We start from the raw sequence: 26,981 nt of genomic DNA, 5'->3' as shown, positions 1-26,981 counted from the left end.
CACATTAAGTCATGCCATGAGGAACAGAGCTTTCCCATCACTTTTTTAAAAGTTAGAAGGAAAGATAAAGGTTGGAAGTGCAAGCACACTGAACATCAATCCAAATGTCAAATCCAAAGACACCCAACCTGCTTGTTTGCTCCACTTTACAGGTGGTTTGCCAGAACTACCCAATTCACTTTTTCCACTTCTGTGTCAATGGAGGACTTGTTGTAGCTGCACAGCTAACTAATTGATTATAAATAATTAGCATCTCATTCTTGTAATTCTTTTGAACTGCTGGAGTAGAAATTAAAATGACAGCCTCTTGAATAGCTGGGTCACTCAATACATGAACTCTGTTCTCAGTTGAACTACTTGCCAGCAAGACCTGATGTGCCATTTATCCCATCTAACTTGAGATAGCCACACTGTATAATAGTTGCAGTCATGAAGGTCTGCCTAAGCAGTCCCTTAGAACTTAATTTATCTAACTCATTTTGATATATACTTCCTAAGGTCAGTACAAGCTGTGAAATTGGAAGATATCAATGTCATCTTGAGTCAGAGGAAATATGTCAAGATAAGTGTTTATTTTATAACTACAAATTTATTTATAGAAAAGCTAGATTTTGGTACAGATAACCATGTCTCAGGCCTGATCTGATGAATTCAGAATAAGCAATGCTAAGAACTGAAAGGCTACAGGAAGCAGGATAGTGCTGGATGACCACATGCAGAGTTGCAGTCAATGGCTCAATGTCCAATTGGACACCAGTAATGAGTTGTGTCCCCCAGGGGTCAGTGTTGGGACTGATCTTGTTCTATGTCTTTGTCAGTGATATGGACAGTGGGATTGAGTACGTCCTCAGCAACTTTGCCGATGACACCAAGCTGTGTGGTTCGGTTGATACACTGGAGGGAAGGAATGCCGTCCAGAGGGACCCTGACACACTTGTGAGGTGGGCTGATGCCAACCTCATGAAGTTTAACCATGCCAAGTGCAAGGTCCTACACCTGGGTCGGAGCAATCCCAGGCACAGCTACAGGTTGGGCAGAGAAGAGATTCAGAGCAGCCCTGCGGAGAAGGACTTGGGGGTGCTGCTCGATGAGAAAATGAACATGAGCTGGCCTCAGTGTGCGCTTGCAGCCCAGAAAGCCAGCCATATCCTGGGGTGCATCAAGAGGAGCGTGACCAGCAGGTCGAAGGAGGTGATCCTGCCCCTCTACTCTGCTCTCGTGAGATCTCACGTGGAGTACTGTGTGCAGTTCTGGTGTCCTCAACATAAGGACATGGAACTGTTGGAACAAGTCCAGAGGAGGGCCATGAGAACGAAAAGGGAGCTGGAGCCTCTTCCATATGCAGACAGGCTGAGAAAGGTGGGACTGTTCAGCCTGGAGAAGAGAAAGCTGCGTGGAGACATCATAGCAGCCTTTCAGTATCTGAAGGGGGCCTACAAGGATGCCTGAGAGCGACCCTTCATCAGGGACTGTAGTGATTTAACAAAGGGCAATGTGTTTAAACTTAAACAGGGGAAGTTCAGGTTGGCTATAAGGAAGAAGTTCTTTACAGTGAGGATGGTAGACACACTGGAACAGGTTGCCCAAAGAAGTGGTAAATGCTCCATCCTCAGAAGTGTTCAAGGCCAGGTTAGACAGAGCCTTGGGCGACATGGTTTAGTGTGATGTGTCCCTTCCCACAGCATGGGGGCTGGAACTATATTATCTTAAGGTCCTTTCCAACTGTAACTATTCTATGATTCTATGATTCTTACATAGAATCATATCAGATTCTTATATAGAACCATAGAATTCTATGATTCTCATACAGAATCATATCAGATTCTTATATAGAATCATGGAATCACAGAATAGTTAGGGTTGGAAAGGACCTTAAGATCATCTAGTTCCAACCCCCCTGCCATGGGCAGGGACACATCACACTAAACCATGTCGCCCAAGGCTCTGTCCAACCTGGCCTTGAACACCGCCAGGGATGGAGCATTCACAGCTTCCCTGGGCAACCCATTCCAGTGCCTCACCACCCTCACAGTAAAGAACTTCTTCCTTATATCCAATCTAAACTTTCCCTGTTTAAGTTTTAACCCCTTACCCCTTGTCCTATCACTACAGTCCCTAATGAAGAGTCCATCCTCAGCATCCTCATGGCCCTCCTCTGGACTAAGGAATCATTTGAAAAAAAAACAAACACAAATCTGGATCATTTGGTGATACCATTTTAGTGTGTCCCATAGATAGCTTCATGGAAAGAAGAGTGAGATACACTGAAGGTCAGGACTGGAAAGATGGTTGGGCTTGAGGGTTTCAGTGAGATGAGTGAGGGCAGGTAGTACTTGTCACAGACAATGCATTAGGCAGCTATTCCCTCAGTACAGAGAACTCTATGTAAAAACAGCTAACTTCTGCTAATTAACACAACAGGAAAAATCAAATGCTCAGCTCTGTGACAGAGCAGAAATGAAGGCATCCTAAGAGCAGTGATAGCTAGAAACTCTAAACCTATCAACACACAGTGTGGAGTGTCTCCACAAGACTTTCAAGTGCCAGTACACAGATCCTTGGGGGTCAGTAAAGACAGGAAAGGCTTCTTCCTTAATTAGTGTGGTAGCAGCTGTACATCACTTACCTAGAATGAACTAACCAGCTCCAATTGTAGCTGCCATTTGTCATCAGTCATTGTTAACAGCCTTCTTCAAACTAAGACTTGATAAAAATTAAAAGATTCTAGCGCAGTCTATTGGATTATACACTTAACAATTGAATAAAGAAAACATATCCCTAAGCATAATAATCTTCTTCAGCTACAGGCAGAGAAGTTCCAAATACTTCTGGGTTTTATTTTAAGTTGAATTTTCTTACAATGTTGTAAAACATAATTTACTTGTGTAGGTCAATAAAGATAACCCAAGAACCCCATCAGTATATAAAATTACCTTAGAGAGGCCAGCCAGTAATTCAACCTGTTTTCATTAGTGTTGCACTGAAAACACACCTAACCAAATGCCCATTCAAAGACCAGCAAACCGGTATCGGTCAAATCAGCAGACCTCCTTCACTTGCTGCCTTTGCTTCTTTAAACAAATGAAGAGACATGGAACGTAAGGGTTGAAAATACAGACTGAAAAAGCAAATTAACACTCTAAGAAGAGGGTACTTCTGAAATAAAATGGTGTTTTAGGAAACTATTTTCTGAGATCAAGTGTAAAGAAGAATAATACTGCTGAATATTCTAATTAAGTTTGAAAACTCGAAGCTTCCTTAGTTAAAACAATATACATCTTTGCTGGTTTATATGAATGGGTATTGTAGCTTTGCAGATTATTGTTTATGAATATAATACATACATAGTGCTGGGTTTAATATTTTATTTGAATGATGTTTAATGTTATGCAAAATAAACTGTTATGTTACATCCACTGTGACATCAACTGAAATGTGAACTAGCTTGCATAGGTCAGTACTTTGGGCAGCATGATGTTGCTCTAGTCCACCAAGGCTTAAATATTCACAGTGTAGAGGAAGAAACAGGAATTAAAGCATTTCTACTAAAATATATTTTAATAGCTGGTGTTAACTTTCTGCATAACAAAAGCCAAATTAAGATGATACATCATATGAACCAAGAGTAAGTATATCTGTCCTTTGAAAAACAATTGATACCTTCATAACTGTATACTCCCAAGTACAGAACAATTTTGCAAAATAACTAAAACTTTACACACTTGAAAGCAAACATAAGCCAAACTGCACAGCGGTTCATTTTTGCTTTTTATACCACACTGCAAAAACCAACAGCTGAGTTTCCACATCATGCTAAATCAATGTCAATACAGTCATTGCTGTCTTCCAATGGTCTAGCAATTTCTAATAGTAATATTACATACACATGATTGAAATGCTACAGTATAGCTTATTTTTCCCCCTAAAATAATAATAATTGAACAAATGTCAACAACAACTGGATTACAACTTAAGTACAATATGCAAATTCTATTTATCAGACACAAGAAGCATATGAAATTCCTTTGAATATACTGTTGTAGTGCAGGCAGTTTAGGAAATACAGCTTTCAGGTTTTCTTTCAAAAGGAGAGATGGGGTTTCTATGGCATAAAGCTGGAGAAAATCACTAAAGCATTGCAAAATGATTTATTCTTCTACAGCTTACCAGTAGTTTGCATTTGCCAGCACATCAGTTTGGAGAACTACTTTCAATAGCATCTTTTGTCTGTTTCAGTATGTTATTTAAACATTTATGAACTAAAGCATATTCTGTGTTTTAAATGGAGTACTAATCAACATAATTAAAATCTAACATTTTATACCCTGTATACTTTCTGCTAAGGATTTCTGTATTTGTCATTTCTTTTTCATTGTACAAGATGACATGCAGTCACTGTACAATGAAAACCAGAATTATTACCTTTCCAAAGTATTGGAGACCTTCCATATCCCTGAGGAACACTCAGTAGGGACACATTTGTCAAAAATATAATCCATGGGAGGTGATTCTCTGTCAAATTCCAATCTGCTGAAGTGGTTTATGGTATGTCAAATGTAATCAAGAAAACCCTGTTTCATCAAGATTAAATGCTAATGTTCCATAATGAAAAATTACAACTGCAGTATCTCTAAGTAGCTTTGTTTAGAAAACGAAGATTAGCCAGGCAAGAAAGAGTAATGAAAAGCAAGGCACCCATTTGTTCTTGTACATATGTATGAATATGCTCTATGTTGTTTTCTGTACTTACACGTATGCTACCAAGAATTACAACACACTGTATCTTCTTTATTTCTAAAATGCTTAAAATGGGAATGTGTGAACTTTCAACCTGAACTTCAGAAAATCTTGGAAATTAGGCTCCTTAAAAAGTCTTTCCCTTTCCCCAGAAAAAAAAAAAATATTGTCTACAGGAAGAAAGTACAGTGAGTGGAACATGCTGTGTTAAGAAAGAATATATATTTTAAAGGTGACAAGACAGAATATAACATATGTTTATCCCTAAATCCCACTGCATGTAACAGGCTCCAACATATGCCTTGTAAAACCAGTGCTGGCACAATTTACTTGCTGACTCACTTTCCCTACCTTACAAATTTGAGATCTTAAAAAACAGTTTTATAATTGCACTCTGATAATTCTGGGGATTTGATTCCATTGTTTAGAACAGAACTGCATAATGACACTAAAGTTTGTTTTATATCAAAAAGCAGGAACCATTCCATATGAATGCAAACTACGAAGCTTATACAAGATTAAAAACATGGCTACATGAATGAGTAACTTAAAACAATCTTAATAACTCTGCTGACATACCATTCTCAAGAGAAATACAGTTCACAAACAGTTTTGTTTTCCTGATCTTTCTTATTTTGCAATTTGCTTCAGCTGCTTTGCTAAGCTAATGAATATTCAAAATTAATGGAGGAAATTCTATTTCCATTGTTTAACATAACATAGTCCTCTAATGACTAACAATCAAATGCTCATTTTCTGATTTCCTTTTCACTATATGTACAGTGCTCAACACTGCAAGCTGCCTCCTCACTTAGGAAGAATGCTAGTATTTTTATAGGTGGAGACTTTCTTTTTTAAAGGTCATTAAAAATTGCCTCTTGATGCAATATATCTATTCCTTATATCTCTTTTTATTCCTATCTGGTTAACAAACTGCCAACTTCTTTTTATGGTTGTCAGCATTACACAGCTAACAGAGCAGCAGAGCAGCGATTGATGGTAAATTTTGCCTCAGGCATCATCAGAAAATTTGCCAGCCATTGTAAAATGGGATTCCTCTACTTGCTGTTGACGGCTAGTGATGAAAACCAACACAGAAGCAGACTGCTTGTTTCAGAGCTTCTAGTTCAGCTTGTTACATCAGCCTTTTGAAAAAGCTTGCTGATTTAACATGGGAGTCACCAGTAATGCAGAAGGGTCTGTTGCAGCAGCAGCTCTGTATACAAGACTTCCAACAGTTTTAAATTACATCCATACAGACCGCATATTTACAATATCACGTCCCTGGTTTTAAGCCACATTATTCTGAAGTTAGATACTGCTGGTCAGCATTAGCCTTGAAATTCGTCAGATGATAAGAACATACAGGCAATTCCACAGTCACAGACTTCCTTTTTTTTGTGCAGTTATTCCACTCTATTTGGCAGCTGGAATCAGCCCCATGTATAGCAACACCTAAAAAAAAAAATTGCACAAGCTTTCCAATTCCTAATTGCATGTAAAAGTAGAGATAGCGGGTATTTGCATTGACAACTTTCTGTTGACATAACAAATCTATGCTGCCTTCCTTATTTAGTCTTAAAATAGATACTGCAGGCTTGCTAACTTTATGAAATCAGAAATACAAAATTGCCTATGAACTCTGTATTTAATCCTACTTTAAAAATTTCAGAGCAGGCTCAACGTTCTGAGAACTACTCCAAAATTAACTTCTCTACCACATGGCTGAACACCACGTGAATCTTTAACTCTTCTCTCCTCCCTCACAGAGTTTCTCCCTAGGAGGAAATGCAGCATCCTCCTAGCCCCCAGCCAATGCAAAAGCAACTTCCCTGTGACCCAAGACTGATGACACATTCCGTCTTACAGGTCCATCATGTCACCAGTTACTGATCCTCTCCTCAGCCTCACAGACTGAGGCCTGGATGTCTCCATTCAGATGACAAGTTAACAGATACCAAATACCGTATGTGAAGGTTTGTCAGCAAAATATTTTTACTGTTTTCTACAGACAACTAAACTGAAGCACGATGGCATAGAGTATGTTGGACTTCCTTTTGGTTAGTTTTCCCTTCAGTGTCAGTTATGAAAAAGATTAAATCAATAAAAGAAAACATAGTATTTCTCCATCATTAATCATTTGGCAAGTGTACAACTCACTGTTGGACCACCAAGATTTCTGAAGGAAACTGAAGCAACAGGCCATTGAGCTGAAATGCAGTACAATTAAACAGAGCTCTCCTCCATTAACTCAATGGAGGTGCGAGTATTTCTGCAGCAGGGGTAGATACATTAGCTCATCAGCAAAGCAGCCATTAAGCGAGTTACCTGTGGTAAGGAGGAGGGATGTAACTGCAGGCTTTGTGTGACTGCACAGCACTGGGGCCTTCACACAGGATATTTACAGCAGTACAGGTGAAGGTAAAGGAATTAACATGAATTATTGGTTGTATGTTGCCTTAACGGAAGTTTCTGTTTAAATGCTAAGTATTATTAGAAGGAAACAGAAGAGTTTACAGGTTTCATACTCTAGATAGTCTTTGCAAGGAATTTTCTGTGGAAAAGTTACTGAAGAACCACGAGTCCAGGCATGGAGCTAACTGATGCAAGCAAAGCTGATAGAAGAAGTCACTACTGGAAATAAGAGAAAATGTGCAATCCAGGAATAAATGTGGGTATGCAAGAGTCAAGAGATTTTTGCTGTCAAACCAGACCATTTTACTGTAAGGCTGTTGGGCAGTAGCATTATTTGCTTTTTGTTTTTAGTAGAATATTACTTGTCATTATTTCAAATGATTATCTACTCAACATTTTTATTTTTATTAGGATGCTAACTGTTCAAACATTAAACAATTCCCTAATAATTTGAAGATGTGTTCAAACTCAGTGTGTTAACCTCCTGTGACTTCAGAGTGCCATAAGAATTGAATCAATTTTATGGTTGTTATTATAAAGAGAATAATGTCTTTCAGGTGTAGGGAAAAGTTTCTTTCCCCTTTACAACTAATTGACTGAAATCTTTATAGGACTGGCAGCACCAGACTTCCATATATGTTTTTCTTTTTGAGGGAGCACTATTATAATCAATGCTGTGTTGAAAGCTCTAAGTTTCTTGTTGATTATTTATCTTTACTTTAAAGGGCTCTAAACTGGATTCTGAGTGAGAATGCAGACTGTTACAGCAGTGATAAAGTAATAAACATGTACTCTTAAAAGATTCTTCTGATTTTTTCTAAAAGGTCAGATTTTGAGTAAATCATAATAAAGCTTAAAGGACTAGAGACAAAAATCAGTTAACAAACTCAATATAATTTGCTGGAAGCATTCCTGTTTTCCCAGTTCTCTGAACAGTACCATACATCCAGCCATCATCAATTGGTTGCACATTGATGATATAATCGCCATCCCTGAAGGAAACTTCATCTTCATCTTGAGCACTGTAGTCATACATAGCTCTGTAGGTTCTCTGTTGAAGGAAAGAAAAAAAGGCTGTAAAGTCTCAAGCCTAAAGAGAAATAGATTCCTCCTCTTCTTTGCACAAAGAAAATGAAAAGAGCAGAAAAAAAAAAAAAGAACAGAGGGAACAAGGCAGAGAAATCATGTTACCTGTTGAAAAGAAACAACACGCCCTTCACCCTGTCAAATATACAATGAATACAGTCCCTTGTTCTGAGTATCAATATAATTGCTTTTGTGAACCTGCATTGTCCAATGTTCTCACACAAACAGATTTCAGGCCTTTCACTACCTCTTGAAATATTCCAACTCTTTTTTCATATATTCGCGAGTAACAGTTCATTACATCAAGCCATGGATAACTATGCCTTTGCTCTCTGTTTGCATGATTCCCAAATAGCTTCTCCTGTGTCTGCACTACAGAAAAGAAATACAGTCTTCATCCAGGTCATTAACTTGCCATTTCACTGAATGTCCTTCATTTCATTCAGATTTTACCCCAAAATAAAAATTAGGAATTTATTATTACCTATTGGGGGAAAAAAAAAAAAAAAAAAACAAAACACAGGATTTCAAACATTCTGAAAAAATAATTTTTGTTAATACTTATTTTTGCATATTCAGATAAAAGATTGATCTAAACAGAACACTAAGTCCTATCATTAGCTAAGGCAAATTTCTGTACACCTCTGTCCACTGTAAGCCAAGTTTCCATTTTCTTTCTAAATAGAGTATTTATTTCCACTCGTAACTAATAAAATGCTATCATTCACTGGAATCCAAAGTGGATTTTCAAATGCAAAGGGAACAGTCTCCTTTGTATCTTAACAGCAGAATAAAACTAACTCTTTTTAAAATTCACAGGAGTATTTTCTTTTACTTACTCTGCCTCTTGACAGAAGCCAAGAGCAGTTCAAGCATCACTGATAAATTTCCCTACCAGTAATTCCCGATGTGTCAAAATAGCTAGATGAATTTTTCTGGTACAATAGTTTAAAGAGGAAAAGGGTAAAACAGTCAATGTTTGAGCTAATGCCTACTACTATTGTCTGAACCTTTTAAGAGACAGCAAACTTTGTTCTGCTTCTCAGAGGAAAACAACTCTGGATTAGTTTTAGTCCATCTCATTATCAGGTTTTGAGGGGTTTCAATGAAATTATTTTCAGAGAATACTCCACACACAGTGAGTAGGCCATTTCTCACATGTTAGAAATGTGGGATCATCTAATCCAAACACTGTACAGCAACTCATCATTGCTGTTCCCATGCTGCAAATACACTTTTTGGCTTGATTCTGCCCTATCATTGGTAGTGCAGGTTAAACACTACAGAGAAATCAACTCCTGGTTAAAAACTGGAAACCACTACCTTTCCTGACAAGACTGATCTGAACTGAATTTGAGTCTTGTTGTGTATAACTGTTCACTGCCATGCCTTGTAATGTTGCTACCCAACAGGCTGTGACCAAGAACGATTTTTTAAGCAGAGGCATGTGGTTTCTTGGTGGTTCGTTAATGTCTTCCAAGTGTTAATGGAAGGTCATGAATAAACTCATCATTTTTATGCACTACATAGAAGCAACTAATTAGGAGGGTTCTATCATTACCAAAATTTCCTTAAAGATTCACAAAGTAGAAATCTAGCAATTGAAGACCTTTGAGAATCTGTTTTTTTTTTTTCCATTTCAACTGACCTCTCTACTGAGCCTTGAAACTAACTCAAAAAAAAAAAAAATAAACAGTTAAAAATACGCTACTACAACAAGCCTAGAAGTAGTTAGTCCTTTAAACAATTTATTTCAGTAAAAAAGGTCCATTTAAGAAAAATTGTGGTAAGTCTGTATCTGGCATAAGGCCATAAGGCCATCCTGAGCCATGCTTATATGTTTTCTTTAAATGAGCAAAGACTGAGGGAAGAGATTAGTTGTTTTATTAAACTAACATAAAAATGGAAAAAAAAAGAAAGAAGTTTTTGCTCACTCAGAATGATGCTCACTCATCCTTAGAGCATCACGGCATAGGACATGCAACTGCTGTCTCCTTTAAGGCAGCTTGACTACATCACGGTGGTGGCACAGTTGTGAAGACAAGCTGATAATTTCAAACTTTAAGAAAATTTATTAGAGCCCTAAATGCTGCTGAGAAACCTAAATTTACGGCCTTAACACCTAATTAAGTACTAAATGGCTGTCAGGAGAAATCTCCATAATAATCCCGTTAGCATTTAATGCCTAATTATCACTTCAGAGTGTAGTCTGGGTTATGTAATTGAGAATTACAATGCTTAAAGAACTCAAAGAAGGGATTTTTTAAATGCATTTTAGGGAGTTACTTCCCTGTCAGTAGAGAGTTTAGCAGGTACTGAGAGTACAAGAGGGTATAAGAAAAGGCTGGGGCTTTGTAAAACAATCAAATACTCACTTATCTCCCCACCTCCTCAAAGGTCTAACTTGGAGCTACTGACTAGAAAGAACAGTAAATCTTGTGCATAGGAAGTACTGAAGCCAGCCTGTTACATTCCCAGCTCCCAAGCCAGATGTGAGCTGACAGATGCCTATTTCCAGTGCATCTACCAGTTTAAACTTATTCTATGGATCGTTCCTTGAAAGGAGCAGTATCTGTTGCAGTGTCCTTCACATATAGCAGCTATCAAGAAAAGTCAATTTGCAACCTAGGTTTCGTTTTCCTACCACTTTTAGTTATCTAAAGGCATGAGAACACCCTCTGTTATTTTCCAGAGGGAAAGAGCCTTCAGGGATCTGTTATAAAACATTCTATACTGTGAGCAAGAATTTAATTCAGCCCATTATGCAGAGCTGCTCACAGAAACTGAGCAAAAGTTAAGAATCAGAAAACAATGCCATTTAACTGACAAACAAAAATCTACCCAAAAGTCTGTGTTAGAATTATGCTGATACAAAATTCAGCTCAAAACTAAATAAAACTAAATTTGAAAATTTAGAAATTAGAACAATTTTATTTCTCAACATAGGAAATAGGTGAATGTGATTATAAAATGAATTTATAGCTTTTGAGGGCCTGAATTTGATATAACAGTGCAATAAGCCAGCTGAAAGGAGTAGGCTTTACTACAGCAGCTCCAATCATCCCCACCCTGATATAACCTTTGTCAAATCTCCTGTGACATGTCCAGATTTTAAAAGCACCCCAAGATTGCCATCAAAATTAAGCCTCTGCAAATCACTACATTTCAACACATCCCAAACCAGAGGGTTTCCTCAGCACACACTGAGAGCACCCAGCACACCTGGATAGGATGTCAAATAACAAGTTTCACAAAACGGATAAGAAAACCTGTTGAAAGGAGACAGTCAATCCTCTATTTTTAAAATGCTTTAATGTCACTCCCTTCCCTTTCCTATTACTTTTGCATTCCTAATTCTGGAAGGAGAGGCAAATGGTGACTCTCAAGATGATTGAAAAGATATTGTTTCAACAGGCAGCCCACCAGGAAGGTCACTGGGAGATAGAGGTATTAGGGAAATAATAGTCTTTTACCTGCCCACACAGCTGTGAAGCCTAAGTGCATTTCCAGATTTGCAAGCATCTCATCTCTGGTGTATCTGAAGGCTGCTTGTTTGCTCCCCACTAACTAGCAAATCTGCCAGCAAAGCCCAGGCTTCCAGTTCTCCCACTTCCTGGAATCTGGCCCTTTCAGAGAGCAGCCAGCTCCCCAAGAGCCTTTTGATATCCATGGAAATTAATGGTTGATTCCAACGTCAGCTGCCTCAAAGCTGTAAGGCAGGTGCCCAAAGAGTTTCTCAATTATTGGTTCACCCAAAGACACAGGTATCTGCATCCGGATCCAGACTTCCCAGCAAGTTAACTTCTCAGCCCCCAAGCAGCAGAGAAACTGGCAAAACCAAAAGCATCCAAATCTCACATAATATCATAATCTTTCCAATATAAAATGCCATGGAGTTTCAGTCTTAAAGTACAAGCTTTTGCTAATCTTGAAAGCAGTTTTTTTTCCATCTCAGCAAGCTCCAAGTTTGGTTCATAATTAAATATTACTTCAACTCTAAAGGAGGTGACAGAGGTAGTAAATCTACATCCATTCAAAAATAGTTTAAAATTCTAAAATACAAGTCAGTATTTTTAAGGTAAAAGATGACTAGATCTGAATTGTGAAAAAATATGATAATCATTGAAATTTTATTTATAAAGATTTCAAAAAGAAAAAAGGTCAACTTCCTAAAAATCCCAGCTGAATACCAATTCAGCTCTTCTTCCATGACCAATTACTTCTGAAACAAAATATTCACTCCAGCATTATATTCACATCCACCATAATCAAGAACTTCATGAGATGGCCATGATTTCATGATAAAGCTTTTTAGTCACTCAGCAGTATATGTGGTTCAGGCACAAGTGGGTGCATGACTCTTCTGTTGAATTAGAAAGGGCACACCAATACAGAACTTTATACAAGCAGAGATGAGTAATATGGATGGGCACAAAGCCTGCTAGCACAAAATCAGCAAGTTAAAATATCTGAAACAAATTTAAACCACCAGGGCGATATTAAGAGATCAGTGGTTTTCATCCAGCACTAAGAGCCAGAATTCATCACAGAGTACACCACCAAATCTCAGCCTTTGAAATACCATCCAAGCATCTACTATTTGTTTTAAGCAGGCAGAGGATTCAGTTATTCCTCTGTCTTCTGGAGATCATTTTTTTTTTTAATACATTCAGATATAAATGTTCCTGCCACTACCCTGTCACTTAATCTTTTTCATACATGAGTACTATCACATTTAGGAACAGGACTGTCAAATAGTCCAGCTATAGAATTCAAGGATACCAATTCACAATAGCTGATGATGTTACTTACCAAATAAAGTAATTCTTTAAATCCAATACTCACCAGACTTGCTGAATGGGGCTGTGAATGCATGGACCTCATAGATGACATACTGGTCTGGTGCATGTATCCATATCCTTGGGTCTGGCTTTGCTGATATGCCCCAGGGAGAACAGGGGCTGTGTATTAGAGAAATAGAGACACATTAATTTGGTTTTTTTAAAAGTTCTTGTCTAGACTTTTGCAGAAATTGTAGAAACTTGCACTACAAATAACAACTCCTCAGTATGAAACAGTTCAGAATTATTTCCATATACAACATAAGGCTTTTCATTATTTGAGTTACACATAACTGTAGCCAAAGCTATAGCAATATATCCACAAGGTTAGCTGGAAGGAAAATCTTAACATACCTTAAGAATTTTCTCTAAAAAGGTGTAAGAAAGCTTGAAACACCACTGACTATTTTTGGTATTGGCATAGATTATGTACTAAATATCATGTGCTGTGATACTGCCATTTTTTAAGGAAAGATTGATGAAAAAAAAAGGTATATACTAATCCAGTTCTGGAATGTTTCAGTAGAAATTCTCTGCAATTAATTCTTAACACATTGCAAACTAACTCTTATTTATTGGGCTATGAACAAAGCAGGACTGTGATTCACAGGAATAGACAGATATGTTAAAAAGTGAGGCTGTGGTTGAGTTTTTTAGTTTATTCTGATACCACCAACATTCTTTGCTGAACACAGAAAGATCAATGGTTACTTAAATATTTCCAAGACCACCTCTTTCAGAATTGTCCTCTTACCACACAATTGTTCCATCTCTTTCACATATATTTTATTCACATTATTTTAGCAATTACATTATTTCAACAATTCTGTATGCTAACCATTAACATGCTGACTTTTATTGTACCAAGAGCTGCTAAAAGAGTTAATACAACCAACATGGACTCCCTACTTCTACTAGGAAAGCACTCATAAAACTTCTGTATCTGCTGAAACACCTTATTTTGGCAGCAGACCAAAACAGATTGCATTAAAAACATGGTTGATCAAAAATCTGTGAGAAATGAGCACAACATAAGTGACTACTCACTATTTTCCCAGCAAGCCCAATGATGAATAATGGATATTTTAGAAGTGCCAAGTTCATTCTAATGACATATGAGTACAAAGACATTTTAAAGCAGTTTAATCATCAGAGAATTGCTGCTTATTAACATGTTCACAGGATTATCATGCATTAAGTGAAGTAGTTCATCAAATAATTTATGTTTTAGTGTTGTTACAAGCTATTTCTACATGACCAGATGTAGCCCTTCATGAGAAAATAGAGAAAAATATAATCTAATCCAAGGTTCTGCAATCAAGACAGAAGGAATTTTGCCTAACTCACTACCAGCATAAACACTGGTCATTTCATACAAGCCAACAGAGTCTCATACCATATTCATACCAGCAGTAAATTGCTTATGTGGGTTGAAAACTGAGCAGAACTTGAACTTTTAAACTTAATAGGAAGTTGTACTGCTCAAGCCATCACTGGCCACTCATCAGTCAGCATCTTGCCTGCTCTGCTGTGACAAAGGGCTAGTAGCTTTTTCCTGCTCCGTGGTAGGGGCAGACACTCAGAGAGTCCCTTTCTTCTTCCTAAGAGAAGTGAAGGTGCTGGTAGAAACTTTTTACTTTTGATTCCTTCTCCCCAAGAACAGATTTTTCTCAATTCCTACCAATCATCCTTTGTCAGTGTAAGGCAGCAAGCCTACTGAAGGTCAGCTTCACTGTGGCCTCCAAATGAACAGGCTTACTTTGGGGGGGATAACTTATGCCTCCTGCCTCTGTGACAACTATCATTAACAGGTTTGAGATGTGCTTTTCTCTTTTGCTATCAACTTCTCACAGCTGAAAGAATTCTGTCAAATTGTCTCAGTGAGACTTTTTGCTCATTTACCTGCAAAGGTGGAAACTAAGCCTGGGGAAATAAAGCATTTCTTCCCAAGCAAGAGAAGTGGGAAATGTTAGAAGCTGAAGTATTAGAAAAAGGTCCTATACAAACAAAAAGAAGGAATTTTTAGTATTAGCTTTGCTAATTATCTTCTAGTCCTTTAGTTAGGTATCATATATACGAGCCTATATATCAACACATCAGTGTTTGAGAGACTTGATTGAATAATTCCACCTTTTTTTTCCAAAAGAATATTGTAGTAAAGCTGCAAAAAAAAAATTATCAATACTTAACAATTTCTTACAGAAAATACTAAAGAAATCTCTAGATTACTGTCTACTTGGAAGATAATTTGGGAATCATAAATAAGCAGATTATTGAACAGAGAAGGGCTCCGAGCTGTGTTTCTGGTGACATACTGATATTTCAAGGTGAGACTAAATGACACAGAGAAAGAGTTAGACTTTTCTTCATCATCATCATCACCTACAGTTAACTGCAATCTTTTGGCTCAGTCCAAAGTATAAAGTTCTATAACATCACTGACTGCAGCAGCAAAAGCAACGGTTTTAGTTAACCTAAGGGAACAATAAAACACAGTGGTGGAACATGAAATTCATTTAGCTGAAGTCAGATTTATTGGTGAGGGAGCTGAGGGCTGACCATTGCTCCCAGAAGTGCAGGTGGTTGTTTTTTCTTGTTGCATTAAGACTTTACCAGATGCATTCTCATGTATCAAAACTTACTTTTTTCTTGTCTCACTTACCAAGCAAGTCAGACATTCATTTCAAATTAACTACTTGAAGAAATTTATCATATATCTCTTACTATATTTTTCAGGATTTCCCAGAGAAAGGAGAGAGAAAAATGAATGAACATGATAAAAGGCAAACAGAGAGAAAGGCTCCAAGAAAAATAAGTTGAGAGAATGATAGTGAGTATCAACTTGCTGCAGCAGAAAATGGGATCTGCAGAGTGTGTATTGATCAGGACATGCTTTGAGAAGCACTAGGAAAGAAAAAGGTCAAACTGTGGAAACAGAAAAGGAATAACTAAGAGAGCACTGTAGAACTGCAAGGTTAGAAAAAAAACCAACCCAAACCAATCATTTAAAGGGCAGGTAGAAATACGTATTTATATTTTATATAGACCATACTTAAACTCTCTTTCATTCTTTCATACAGCAGAACGTCAACAATCCACGTAAAACTATATATCCCCACTGCTAACTACTGCACTTCTGTCATTTATTGCAATAGAGACCATTGTATGATGTGGATCAGATGTAAAATAATAATCACTTCACATCCTCTTACAGACATCATGCAGTTTTAAACACGTATTTTGATGCTATCTTACTTCACAGTTTAACTACTAAGACTTTGGAGAACTCATGAAGAATACTGCAACACATCATAAGAAAAGCCACAACATAAGAGACCAGGAATTAAAAAGAAAGATGATGAATATTATGTGCTTAATTCTGATGTCTGTACAACACCAGGAATCAAGCTTTAAATTCTCTCAGGAGCACAAGTTGCAACCTAGCCAGAATACAGCACCATACATATTTGTGTTACTGGCACTATGACTAGCTCCCCCAAAACAGATGAAGCTGCTGATGGGAATCATGTTGCTCCAAATATATTGAATTCATTCCCCTGTTTTGCCTTGCTGCTGCCTTATTTTTTACAGTTCACAACATGTAGAGTAGGTCTCATAGCCTTACATGAGAAGGCCTCTCCCATAGTTTTCAGTTCCTTTCTTCTTTTGCCCTTCCCTTAGAAATTGCTCAGCTAGTGATGCAATCACATGTGTGGAAGTGCATGCCTAGAGCACACTTCTGGGGTGTTCGGGTACACCCCACATGTTTTTCATCTGACTGGGTCACTGCCCGAATTCTACACCCCCCCTGACCATCTCCCAGTCCAAGTTACAAGAGCATATAGCTAAAGAAATATAGCCTTAGTATAAACTGTTATTGCTGTGTTGAAGCTAGTGCATAATAACAACTGGTACCTTTTTAAAGTCTTCTCCAGAGAGCATCATGGAGGCAACTTTTATTACAAATTTTGGCTCAGTACTTTATTTTTTTGTGTTCTATCACTTTTCATAGATGTTGGCTGCTGCTCTTTATCATTAAAATATTTAAAGTGTCTTGGGTTGGAAGAAACCTCTAGAAGTAATATAGCCCACCCCCATTTAAAAGCAGGGCCAAATCTGCAGTTAGACTGGATTTCTTTGGGACTTGTCCTGTTAATTTTGAATTCGGGATGGAGATTTCACTGTACCTGTTTGGGCAACTACAAAACCCTATAATTCCTCCTGTTTGTTTCCTAGGCAGTGTATACTCCTGTGCAAGCTCTTGAGATGAACTCAGCCCAGCACTGCATTAATCATACAAGCACCCTGAGTAACAGTTTTAAGGACAGATTTGAAGGTTAAGCTTTATTCTGCAGAAGGTCACATACTGCCGAAGCATGAACAGTGGGATACATGGAACTTAATTGTTGTCAAATAAGAATTTAATGAGAGTTTTAAAGAAGGCCCATATCACAGTCAATTCAGAATCAAAAATCTTGATACTCTGGTAGCAAATAAAACAGGATAGATATGCTGAAGACAGGATGTGAAAGACATAAAAAGTAACTTGACTGCTATGACAGATGAGCATTTAACAGGCTTTTAAGGGTGATGTGTTAAACATAATTCTCTGCTAAAGTTAAAAGTGTTAGAAGAACTCATCAGGAGTCATGAGGTGATAAATCTCAAAGAGGCTATAGGCTGTCCATTCCTGATTCCGAACTGCATGTCTGAAGTTGATGTTCCATGAGCTGGCGGAAGCTAACACTCCTACCACCCTTTCACTTCCTCTCAGCTGTGTTGTTTTTCTGCTGGCTTGGTGAGCTAAGTCAGCTCAGCAAGGTATCAGACCAGCAGCAGATGCAGTGCAAGGAAGGAGGCAGGACCAGGTACTCAAGGCCACAAGCAGCAGTAGGCAGCAAACTGCTAGATCAGTTCAGCTGTCCCATGCTATGCCCTCCCAAGCACCTCACTTCTTAGCAAGCAAGTTCAAACCACAAAAGAGCCGAGCCCCTCATAGATGCTTCCCTCCAGATGTCTCAGCACCCAGCACCAAACAATGCATCCCATGTAATGTAGATGCCCCTGCGTGCCAGCATGTGGCATGCACTGCTCAACTACTTGCATCCTAGGTCCCCATAGTATCTAAAAAAAGTCATAGTGGAAGGTTAGAGAAGATTAAGCCTAATGCATCCAGCAAGAGCTGTTTACCTGACAATAAAAACAGGTATTGGAGAACTTAAAGACTTTAATGAGCATGCAAGGACTGCCCAGAGACAGAGAAGGTAAAGGGGCTGAAATAAGGTATAGACCTCTGCAGAATCCCATAGCAGGGATAATAAGAAATAAGGTACAGACCTCTGCAGCATCCATAGAGGGGATAATCTCTAAAGGATATGATAAAAAAGCAGTCACAGGAGCAGAGAAAACAAACAGAAGAGTAAAAATATGCTAGATAGAGATAACATTAGGAAAATCTTAGTAACAATTTTCCAGTGCAGAACTGGTTGCAAGAATGCTCATGTCCCAAACTGGGATGAAAAGAAAAAAAAATCTTAAAGGTTCATGCAAGAAGAAATTTCAAAAAATCAGGTGAAACAATATTATGTCAATCATTTCTAAAGATCTGGGTTTAATTTAAATAATTTTCAATGTTTATTATCATTTACATGACTTAAAAATTAAATATATTTCAACATAAAGCTGGATGGTTTGTTTCAAAAATATCAAGCTATAACCTTAAAAATCTCAAAACTGAATAAAACAGGGGGGTTTGGCATTGAGATGTTAATCATAAGTGGCCCATTCCTATAAAGGAGCTTGGCATTAAACTGATATCTTCTGATGAACAATATTGGAAAATTCCCAGCCAGCCATCTCTAAAGTTAAATTGCTCAGCATTAACTTTTCAAATAAGCCAGAAAATGGAAACACATACTCTAAACTGATTGTAACTCTTATCTATTATAGAGTTTTATTATTTTCTAGTCAAAAAGAGTAGCACAGCACAGGCAAGTTTACTGGGAACAGGTCAGACTGCATAAGCAATAAAAAGCACTAACCTGAAGACTGCAGATGCTGAGACCTGATACAGAACAAAGCTGTTTTTAGAACAGTAGAAAACAACATGGTAAGGCATCTTGGCATTTTTTCTTGTAACAGTAATTTTCCCTTCATTTCTTTTCTTTCTTTTTTTCCCCCTCCTTTTCTTGCCCTTTACTCGTCTGTTAGGCTGCTTTCACAGATGTCTGAGCTACCAGGCTTGTTGCTCTCAGCACTGTCAGAAGCAGCAGTTTGTCTGCATACTATCCATTACAGGGGTCAGTATTAGTTAGTAAATTGGAATATCAAACCCACATATAATTAGGTTGTTGAAATAACAACCTGAAAGTATGGCCTAATTCACACAGGGTCCTAATAAATATCTGCCATGCTCACTGACCTCATTAGAACTGAAGCTCTGAACTACTGGGAGTCAGTGGCAAATTCAGAATGTTAAAAGCTTAGGAAGTTTCCTTAACCTAAATTCTAAAGATGTAAGAAATAAACTATGCCATCTTCAAATACTTGGGGGGGGGGGGGGGGGGGGAAGGAATGGAGGAGGGGTGTCAACAAAATTATTAATCTTGTATTTAAAAAAAACTAACAATTACTCATGATGCAAAAAAAAAAAAAAACTCAAAACTCTCAAGACCACTTACTGACATACTATAATGGATAAAATAAAATGTTTTAAACTAAACCTCATTAATTTCATGACTAGACTAAGACTGTTTTAAGCACTGTTATTTTATAACACCACTTTATCCGCTAGCCTACCCATACGTACCCACTATGCAGAATCATACATTTATAACTTATAAAAGCAGTTTCAATATAAGAAATTAAAATTTGATTTTGAATAAACTTACAACAGAAAACCACACACAGCTGTTTCACATATGTCAAAGAAAACAAACTAATTTTGAAAGGAATGACAAAGAGAATGCCTAATGTGCTCATGCCACATGGAATTATGTATTTTATTGAGAATTTGTTTTCCTCTTTGGGGGGCTATCTCATATTTCAGTTATGCCTGACAGCAAACTTTCTCACAAAAAATCATCTGTTCTAAAATCCCTGATTTGTACAAACAGTCAATATCATTACTACTGGCTACATTGGTCTTTATTGTGCAAGTCCATCATACATCCAAAAGCCAATGGAGTGGGATTTTGGGTAGTACCAGTTGGCAAAGAACAGTTAGCAGACTGCTTCTCTAGTACATCAGGATCCATGTGTCTGGTCATTCAAGTCTTCTCCCTAATTCTTCATCTTTTGAGGAATGGTGGATCAGTCAATTCCATTATATCATTTCTTTTCAGGGCAATCTAGTCCTTGAGGTTCATTCTGGCCTCTCTGAGGGGTCTAAACCTCTACTGCAAAAGCCAGTCTTGAGCATTTAAAAGTAGTATGGCTTTTATTCCCTTTCAGAGGAAACGCATGAAAGGACTGTATTCAGAATAAGCCCAGGCTAGCACAGTCTCCAGAAGCCATGTTTGCAAGCAGGTATTAAACGTCATAGGGAAAAAAACTGTTTTCTGTTGTTGACATTAAAAGAAAGAGGACAGTCAACTGAACATCCACCCTCTTCATCAAAAGGCAATAATACTGGGAATATTTTTGCCAGCAAGTGCTTGTAGATAATCTTCAGAGCAACACTTCTACTGAAGAACAGGGTTGGAGGATACTGAGTCAAAGCTCAAAAGCCTCTGTGATCATTAACACATTGTTGTCGTTGTAAAGCATCACAGAGTTGTAAAGTATTAAATACAAACAATCTTGTGCTCTGCCAACAGGAGAAGAGAAGCACCCAATCTCAAGCCCATATAGTCCCTGCCTGTACCTGTCTGACTGTGGAGTGGTGAGGTGGTGAGTGACCCTCACAGCCTGCAAAAAGCACGAGCCAGTCCTGTCCTGGCAAAGCAGACAATTTTGATGAACAGAAAATGCCATCAGCTTCCCCAGACTGCCTTTAGAACAGTCTGTTCTTACATTTAAGACTGTAAGGCCATAAACACTCAGAAGAATGGATTTGATAACTGTAATTCCATAGGACCCCCTTTAAATAAAAGCTTTTTCACACAAAAGCTAAAGGTGTTTGTTATAAGACAGGGTGGTAAATGATCTCCCAGGAAATTTAATAATATTTATACATGACCCCATTTTCCCTACTAGTATTATAACCAGGATATAACCAAATAACAGGGCATTCTGGAGTTCTGAATATTAATTGCAATCAGGATGAGAAAACAGAGTACTATATGCCTTGCCTTTCTCTTCCTCACATACCATACCACATTCTTTTATTTATGAAGGTACAAAAGGCCTGAAAGCCAGCCCAAGGCATGCTTGGTCCTGGTGGGGCCACAGTGTACCAAAGGAAGCCACTATTCCTTCTTAAATTGTGAATAGGCAGGTTGAGGATTTTGCTCTAGGCTTCCTCACAAATAGACAGAGTTAGTAAAATGAAGGTTATATTAACATGTTCCATTACCCACACACCTTCAATTACAATTTGAACTCACATTTACAGAACAGCAACTGTTGCCCCATTCAGCCACCGAAGAAAGAAAACCACAAGTCCTTCTCACAGAAGCTGCGCTTTGATTTCTGTGCAGCTCTTATTTGCATAGTGGATATAATGAATCTGAGCAATAGTGAAAGGATACTATAAACCAGGATCAAGTACATGACTACACATAATTTTACAAATTATATTTATTATCTGCTGGATATAAAATCTTCTGAAGTGTATCAAAAGCTGCTCTAGGGGACCACACTAAACAACTGAAACAACTGCTTGCCAAGGGAGCCATTAACACTTTCACTGTTGAGTCTCTTGAAAATTTCCTTTCCACTTTCTGCTCACTAACTGTTTAAAGGAAAAGGGAACATCAAACTCAGACAACTGGCAGTGGAAATAGAAAGATCCTCTGAACGGATGCCATGCTAGACAAATTGAAAATGAGATCTCTTCTGGATTCACCTCCACCGCCATGTGTGGGAATTACCATTTGATGCTGCCAGACATCAAGGGTATGGGAAAGCAGCATGGGAATCAAATATAGGCAGAGAGAATCTAAGCAAAAATATTTTGGAACTGTGAAATGTAAAGCTCTCCCTGGAACATTAACTCATCCTCTGTGAACACACACTGAATGAAAATGTGCTTTCAGATGAACTACAATTTATATCTTAATGTATTACAACCAATGTGGGATATTTATTTTTATTCCCAGAGCCCTAAATCAAACCTTGATCAAAACTTAACTAAGCCCTCACTTGTAGTGCTATAAGAAGTTTCAAGTTTTACAGTAAAAAATAAGGTTTTACAGATACTTCCTACATCATTGTAGTGGAAAACAATAAAATCTAATTTTCTGGACTGATTTCTCTCATGTTCGGCATTAGAAAAGCACTCAGCAGAGGACACTAAAAGTCTAGTAGTCAAGACTAGGACATAATGCTCAAGACAGTGCATAAATGTGGTCCCATTGCCATTCTGGATTCCTATACTTACATGGCTTAAAAGGCTGAAATGGATTACTGAAAAGAGACCAAATTATGAATTAAGCAATCAGAAATCTTCTTTTCACATAAACTTACATAACATATGCAGGGAACACACCCAACCTGTTTCTAACTGAAATCTGAACTCTTTCAACTCACTTTGCATTTTAATTTTCCTTCTTCAAATCTAGAGCTGAAAAGGTATCACCTTTCTAACACCAGGAAACCTCCCACTATTTTCAAAAACCCCTCCAACTGTAATGTCATTATTTTTAATCAGAAAAAAACAACCCTGTCATTTGAACATTATGGATCACTGCAAAACAGGAGGCAAAAGCTGAAAATACAAACCACACCTCCTTCAAATGAAAGGTACAAGTTTCATTAGGGAGAGAGCTGTCTTGCTGCCTGAACAAGAACTGTCCTTATGGGGTACAGGATATGGTTACAGCAAACCTTTACAAAGGAAACCATACCACTTCAGCAAAAACCTATTTGAGAATGGAAGCCCAGGAGTCACCAATTCTGAAGGAGTGCAAGCTCTCTAACAACAAAAACTGTCCATGCTAAATTATTTCTGGAACCAGGTACCAAACATATGCATGCACTTGTGCCTATATTACATACATAGAGAAGTATTTCCCAAATTCAAAAATACCACAAGAGGTTTATGGGTGAGGTATTTATTATTTGACTTCAATAATTTGTACTAAATTATACACTTAAGAACAGAAAATCATCTGTTTTACTATGATGCTTTTGAGTGAAAGAAGGCAGTTTTTTCCTGCACATTACCTTTCAGGGTGTTAAACCTGCTGGGTTCTTGCATGTAAAAGAAGGAAAATCAGAGCACCATCTAGTCCAAATAAAAAAAAAAAAATATATATATATATATATATATATATATAAAAAAGTCAGAAACAGATGTAAGAGTCTGGTGAATAAGAGAAGTGTAGATGTAACCCTCACCAAGAGGGAGTACACAGAGTACTGTTTTGATGTGTTCAGCCTTCTGTGGCAATGCAGCCTGCTGATACACTTGAAAGGGGACAAGAAACCCGCAAAAGCCTATAGTTTTTCCTGTGAAATCTACAATTCCTCTCCCTCCAAATGCCATGTTTGATTACTGGACTCTAGGGAACAATGTTACGGAAACGGAGTTCAGCTACCTAGCATAAAAGAACCATTCTTCCTTGGCTGCCAGAGAAGAAAATATAACTGCTGTGTCATTCTGCTTGACCTCCTTAAAGTGAGAGCTTAGCAACTGAATATGAATACAAAGAGGGGTGAAGGATTTCTGCTGTGTATTCCTGCCAGCTGCACCTGAAAATGGAAGACAAATCTCTATATTACATTATAAAGAGCAGTCTGGTATTATCCCCCTTTTTTTTTCTTTGACTTGTCTTTTACTAATGGTGATTTTCCCCATCCTCAAAATGATGTTTTTTATAAAAATGATGGGAAGGACAGAGCAAGGAATGGAACCAAATTCCGTCTCCTTTCCTTTTCTTCCACCTTCCACTGGAATAAGAGAAGAGCATTAAAACCGTCCAAACACAAGTAGACTTCCTGGTCAACACAGCAGAGAGCATCCTTGCCATTCCAGCATCTGAAATTCATTTTCTTTCTCCACCTGACTAGTTTGTCTTCTAACCAAAATAATAACGAGCAGAAGTAGCAGCACAGTTCCTTGTTCTAGGATTTTCTGTGGTACATATGGTTGGATGTCAAAACCTCAGACAAATCCTACAAATAAGTATGTTATATAGAGTCATAGATACTGTTTGTGTGGTAGGAGGAGAGGAGACATCCCTGAAATCAATGTTTGAAATGTCAGTGCTCAGCTGTAGTGTATGTGTACAGTATGTACAGTAATACATAAATTCTACATATGCTGTTTGCAGGGCTAAGTTCACACTGCAATTCAAACAGTTCTTTTAATGGCCTACAACACATTCCTGCCTTGGTGAGTAAAGGAGAAAGATAACCCCTGGAGTTTGGAGAAAGGGAAAGAAGCAGGCACAGCTACTCTGGAGCCCTTTTTCTTCATAAAGCTCATATCACACAAGGAGGACATGCCACTAGGGAAAGAGATAAAGGACTTAATGTTTCTCATTGACTTAACTTCCACTCCCAGCTATATAAAGACTTGAAAACTTTTAAGTACCAATACCCCACAGGAAGATACTGCAATGCTGTGTTTTCTGAAGCTTTCATAGACTTTGGAGTCAAGTTGTCAGCATGCGCATTTGCCATATTTATTCCTCGAAGGTTTTTTGTAGTAATCTTTTCTGGATCTGACCAATGGTTATGCAGTATCAGTGAAGTATCTAATATGAATTTTAACTTTTGTCATAGCAACCTATGGGTTATTTTTAAGGCAGATAACAAAAATTAAGATGATCAAGTATAAGAATTTCAGTTTGTGGAAATTTGTGTATTTGGATTCTCAGTGTGAGTAGAAGAAGGCAGTTTCCCAGGTAAAGGTAAAGGCAAAGTGAGAGGCCTAAGTGTTAGTGACAGACCTTTTTCATCAGAATAAAGAAAGAAACCTCACATCAAGACCTCTTAATGTTCTTACTACTTGCCTGTGGCAGCAGATGATCTGAATATGAAGAAATTAGGCTGAAGAAAACAAGGATAAATAGTGAACATGCTGCCAATCAGTAACACACTGGCTCCAATCAAATAGATACAATTTTAGCACTAATTTCTAAAATGCAACAAAAGGCACTTGAAATGTGCTAATACTCACTGTTTTCCTACATAACATGAGCTTTTGGGAGTACACCAAAACTGATTTCCATCTGCTACAAACTGACTTCTGTATAGCTTTTAAGAGATGATGATGATTTAGAAAATAACCAAGAAATCAAGTTTTTAAGGTTTGGTTTTTTTTTTCCCAGCAGAGTAACCATATATCCATGACTGAAAGGAACTGATACTCACCTCTGACTTTTCTGCATCTACAGACTACACACAATTTAAAATAGGAATAAAGGGACACCTTAATACACTGAAAAATTCTGAACATATGGTAAGGAAAAATTTACATATCTATATACTGATGTACACCAATTAAACTAGAAATCAAATGAGAAAAAAACAAAAACAAAACAGGAAGCCAAAAGTAAAGTGGGAGAAAGCCAAACTAAAAGGTTTCAACTAAAAAGAAATAAAGGGTGTATCAAGGACAAAAAAAAAAAAAAAACTTTATTCATCTATTATAGGATGTTCATTAAGCTCATTTTAAAGTAGAAGCCTTAAGACTGAAAGCAGAACTTGGTAATATTAAATAAAATTCTGCTGATTTCAATCAAAGAAAAACAGGAGAGAGCTAAACAGAAAGCCCCGCAGAGATACGATAAACTGAAAGATAACTGAAGTAAAAACTGAGAGAAGGAACAATATTAGAAAGTGAAATGAAAACATTCTGCAGTTGAAACAAGATTGGAGGAAAGCAGCATAAAAGAACTCTGATAACTAAAACCAAAGGGGTAACTCTAAGGAAAACACTTTCAGTTAAATATAATGAAATCAAAATGTGCACACAACTTGTTGCATAATAAAGGGGGGGGGGGGGCTGGGAGAGAATGAATAAATAACAGCAAAATGAGAGTACAGTGAGAACTCTTCAGTGCAGATGGGTCTTCTCATTCCAAATGCTCTCAGAGGAATTCTTCACCTCAAAATGAGACAAAGACCGATGCAAAACAGAAGTGACAAAACCAATAGCCCTAATAGCAATGCCATGGCTCATCTACTATTATCTCACAAGTACCTCACAAAGACACTGTTCTAGTAATAGACAAATGCGTAGAGTCATTTCCCTGACATCATGGCAAAGCCTGAAATTTGTTCCAGTAGTATCAGAGTGATTCCTGTAGACACTAGGTCAACTCCCTTAAGGACAAGTTTCTGCCTTCTCAAAGACTTAAACTGTTAGACATTTTAATCCAAAACCAGCATTTCTTCTGGTTCCATGTAGTATGTTGTTTCTTTGCTTACTACAAACAATGGGCCTGAAGAAAAACATTCATTAATCTTACAGGTTTACTTGCAGCCTTCATTTTATCTGGCTACTCTTTCTCTATACCTGCCCACACAGCTTTGAACAGCTGAGTTTGGTTTCTGTGAATGGTACTGGATCACATACCCCAAATTAATTTCCGTATCTTACGTTGTACCATATATTAACACTCTAGTGTTAAAAAGTCCTTTCTTCCCCTCAGTCTCTGGAGATTGAACTACTGTGAAAAACAGATATATGTAAAGTGTTCTAAAATAACAAGCCTTTTAAAAAAGTCTTCAATATTGTGAACTTGTGCTACTTTCAAGCATCTTTACTCTTATCTCTGAGGGAATGGAACT

The 26,981-nt window shown here is 37.6% G+C and overlaps 1 protein-coding gene across 6 annotated transcripts in view; it reads right to left on the bottom strand.

Annotated features, from left to right (window-relative positions):
- Positions 1-3,351: 3,351 nt before the first annotated feature.
- Positions 3,352-26,981, bottom strand: part of NEBL (nebulette) — a 251,627-nt gene continuing 227,997 nt past the window's right edge. For all 6 annotated transcript variants that reach the window (XM_062633657.1, XM_062633656.1, XM_062633653.1 and 3 more), the window contains 2 exons: positions 13,084-13,199; positions 3,352-8,203 (listed from right to left, as the gene is read on the bottom strand). In XM_062633657.1, coding sequence (XP_062489641.1) covers positions 8,027-8,203; positions 13,084-13,199 — 293 coding nt within the window. In that variant the 3' untranslated portion in view covers positions 3,352-8,026. The remainder of the gene's footprint in view (positions 8,204-13,083; positions 13,200-26,981) is intronic.

The sequence above is a fragment of the Pezoporus occidentalis genome, unplaced genomic scaffold (genome assembly GCF_034315485.1).
Source record: "Pezoporus occidentalis ecotype Australia unplaced genomic scaffold, CSIRO_AGI_Poc_V1 ctg40, whole genome shotgun sequence".
Lineage (NCBI taxonomy): Eukaryota > Metazoa > Chordata > Aves > Psittaciformes > Psittacidae > Pezoporus > Pezoporus occidentalis.
The sequence above is the reverse complement of the archived record's forward strand: the minus strand, read 5'-3'. Positions and strand labels throughout refer to the sequence as shown.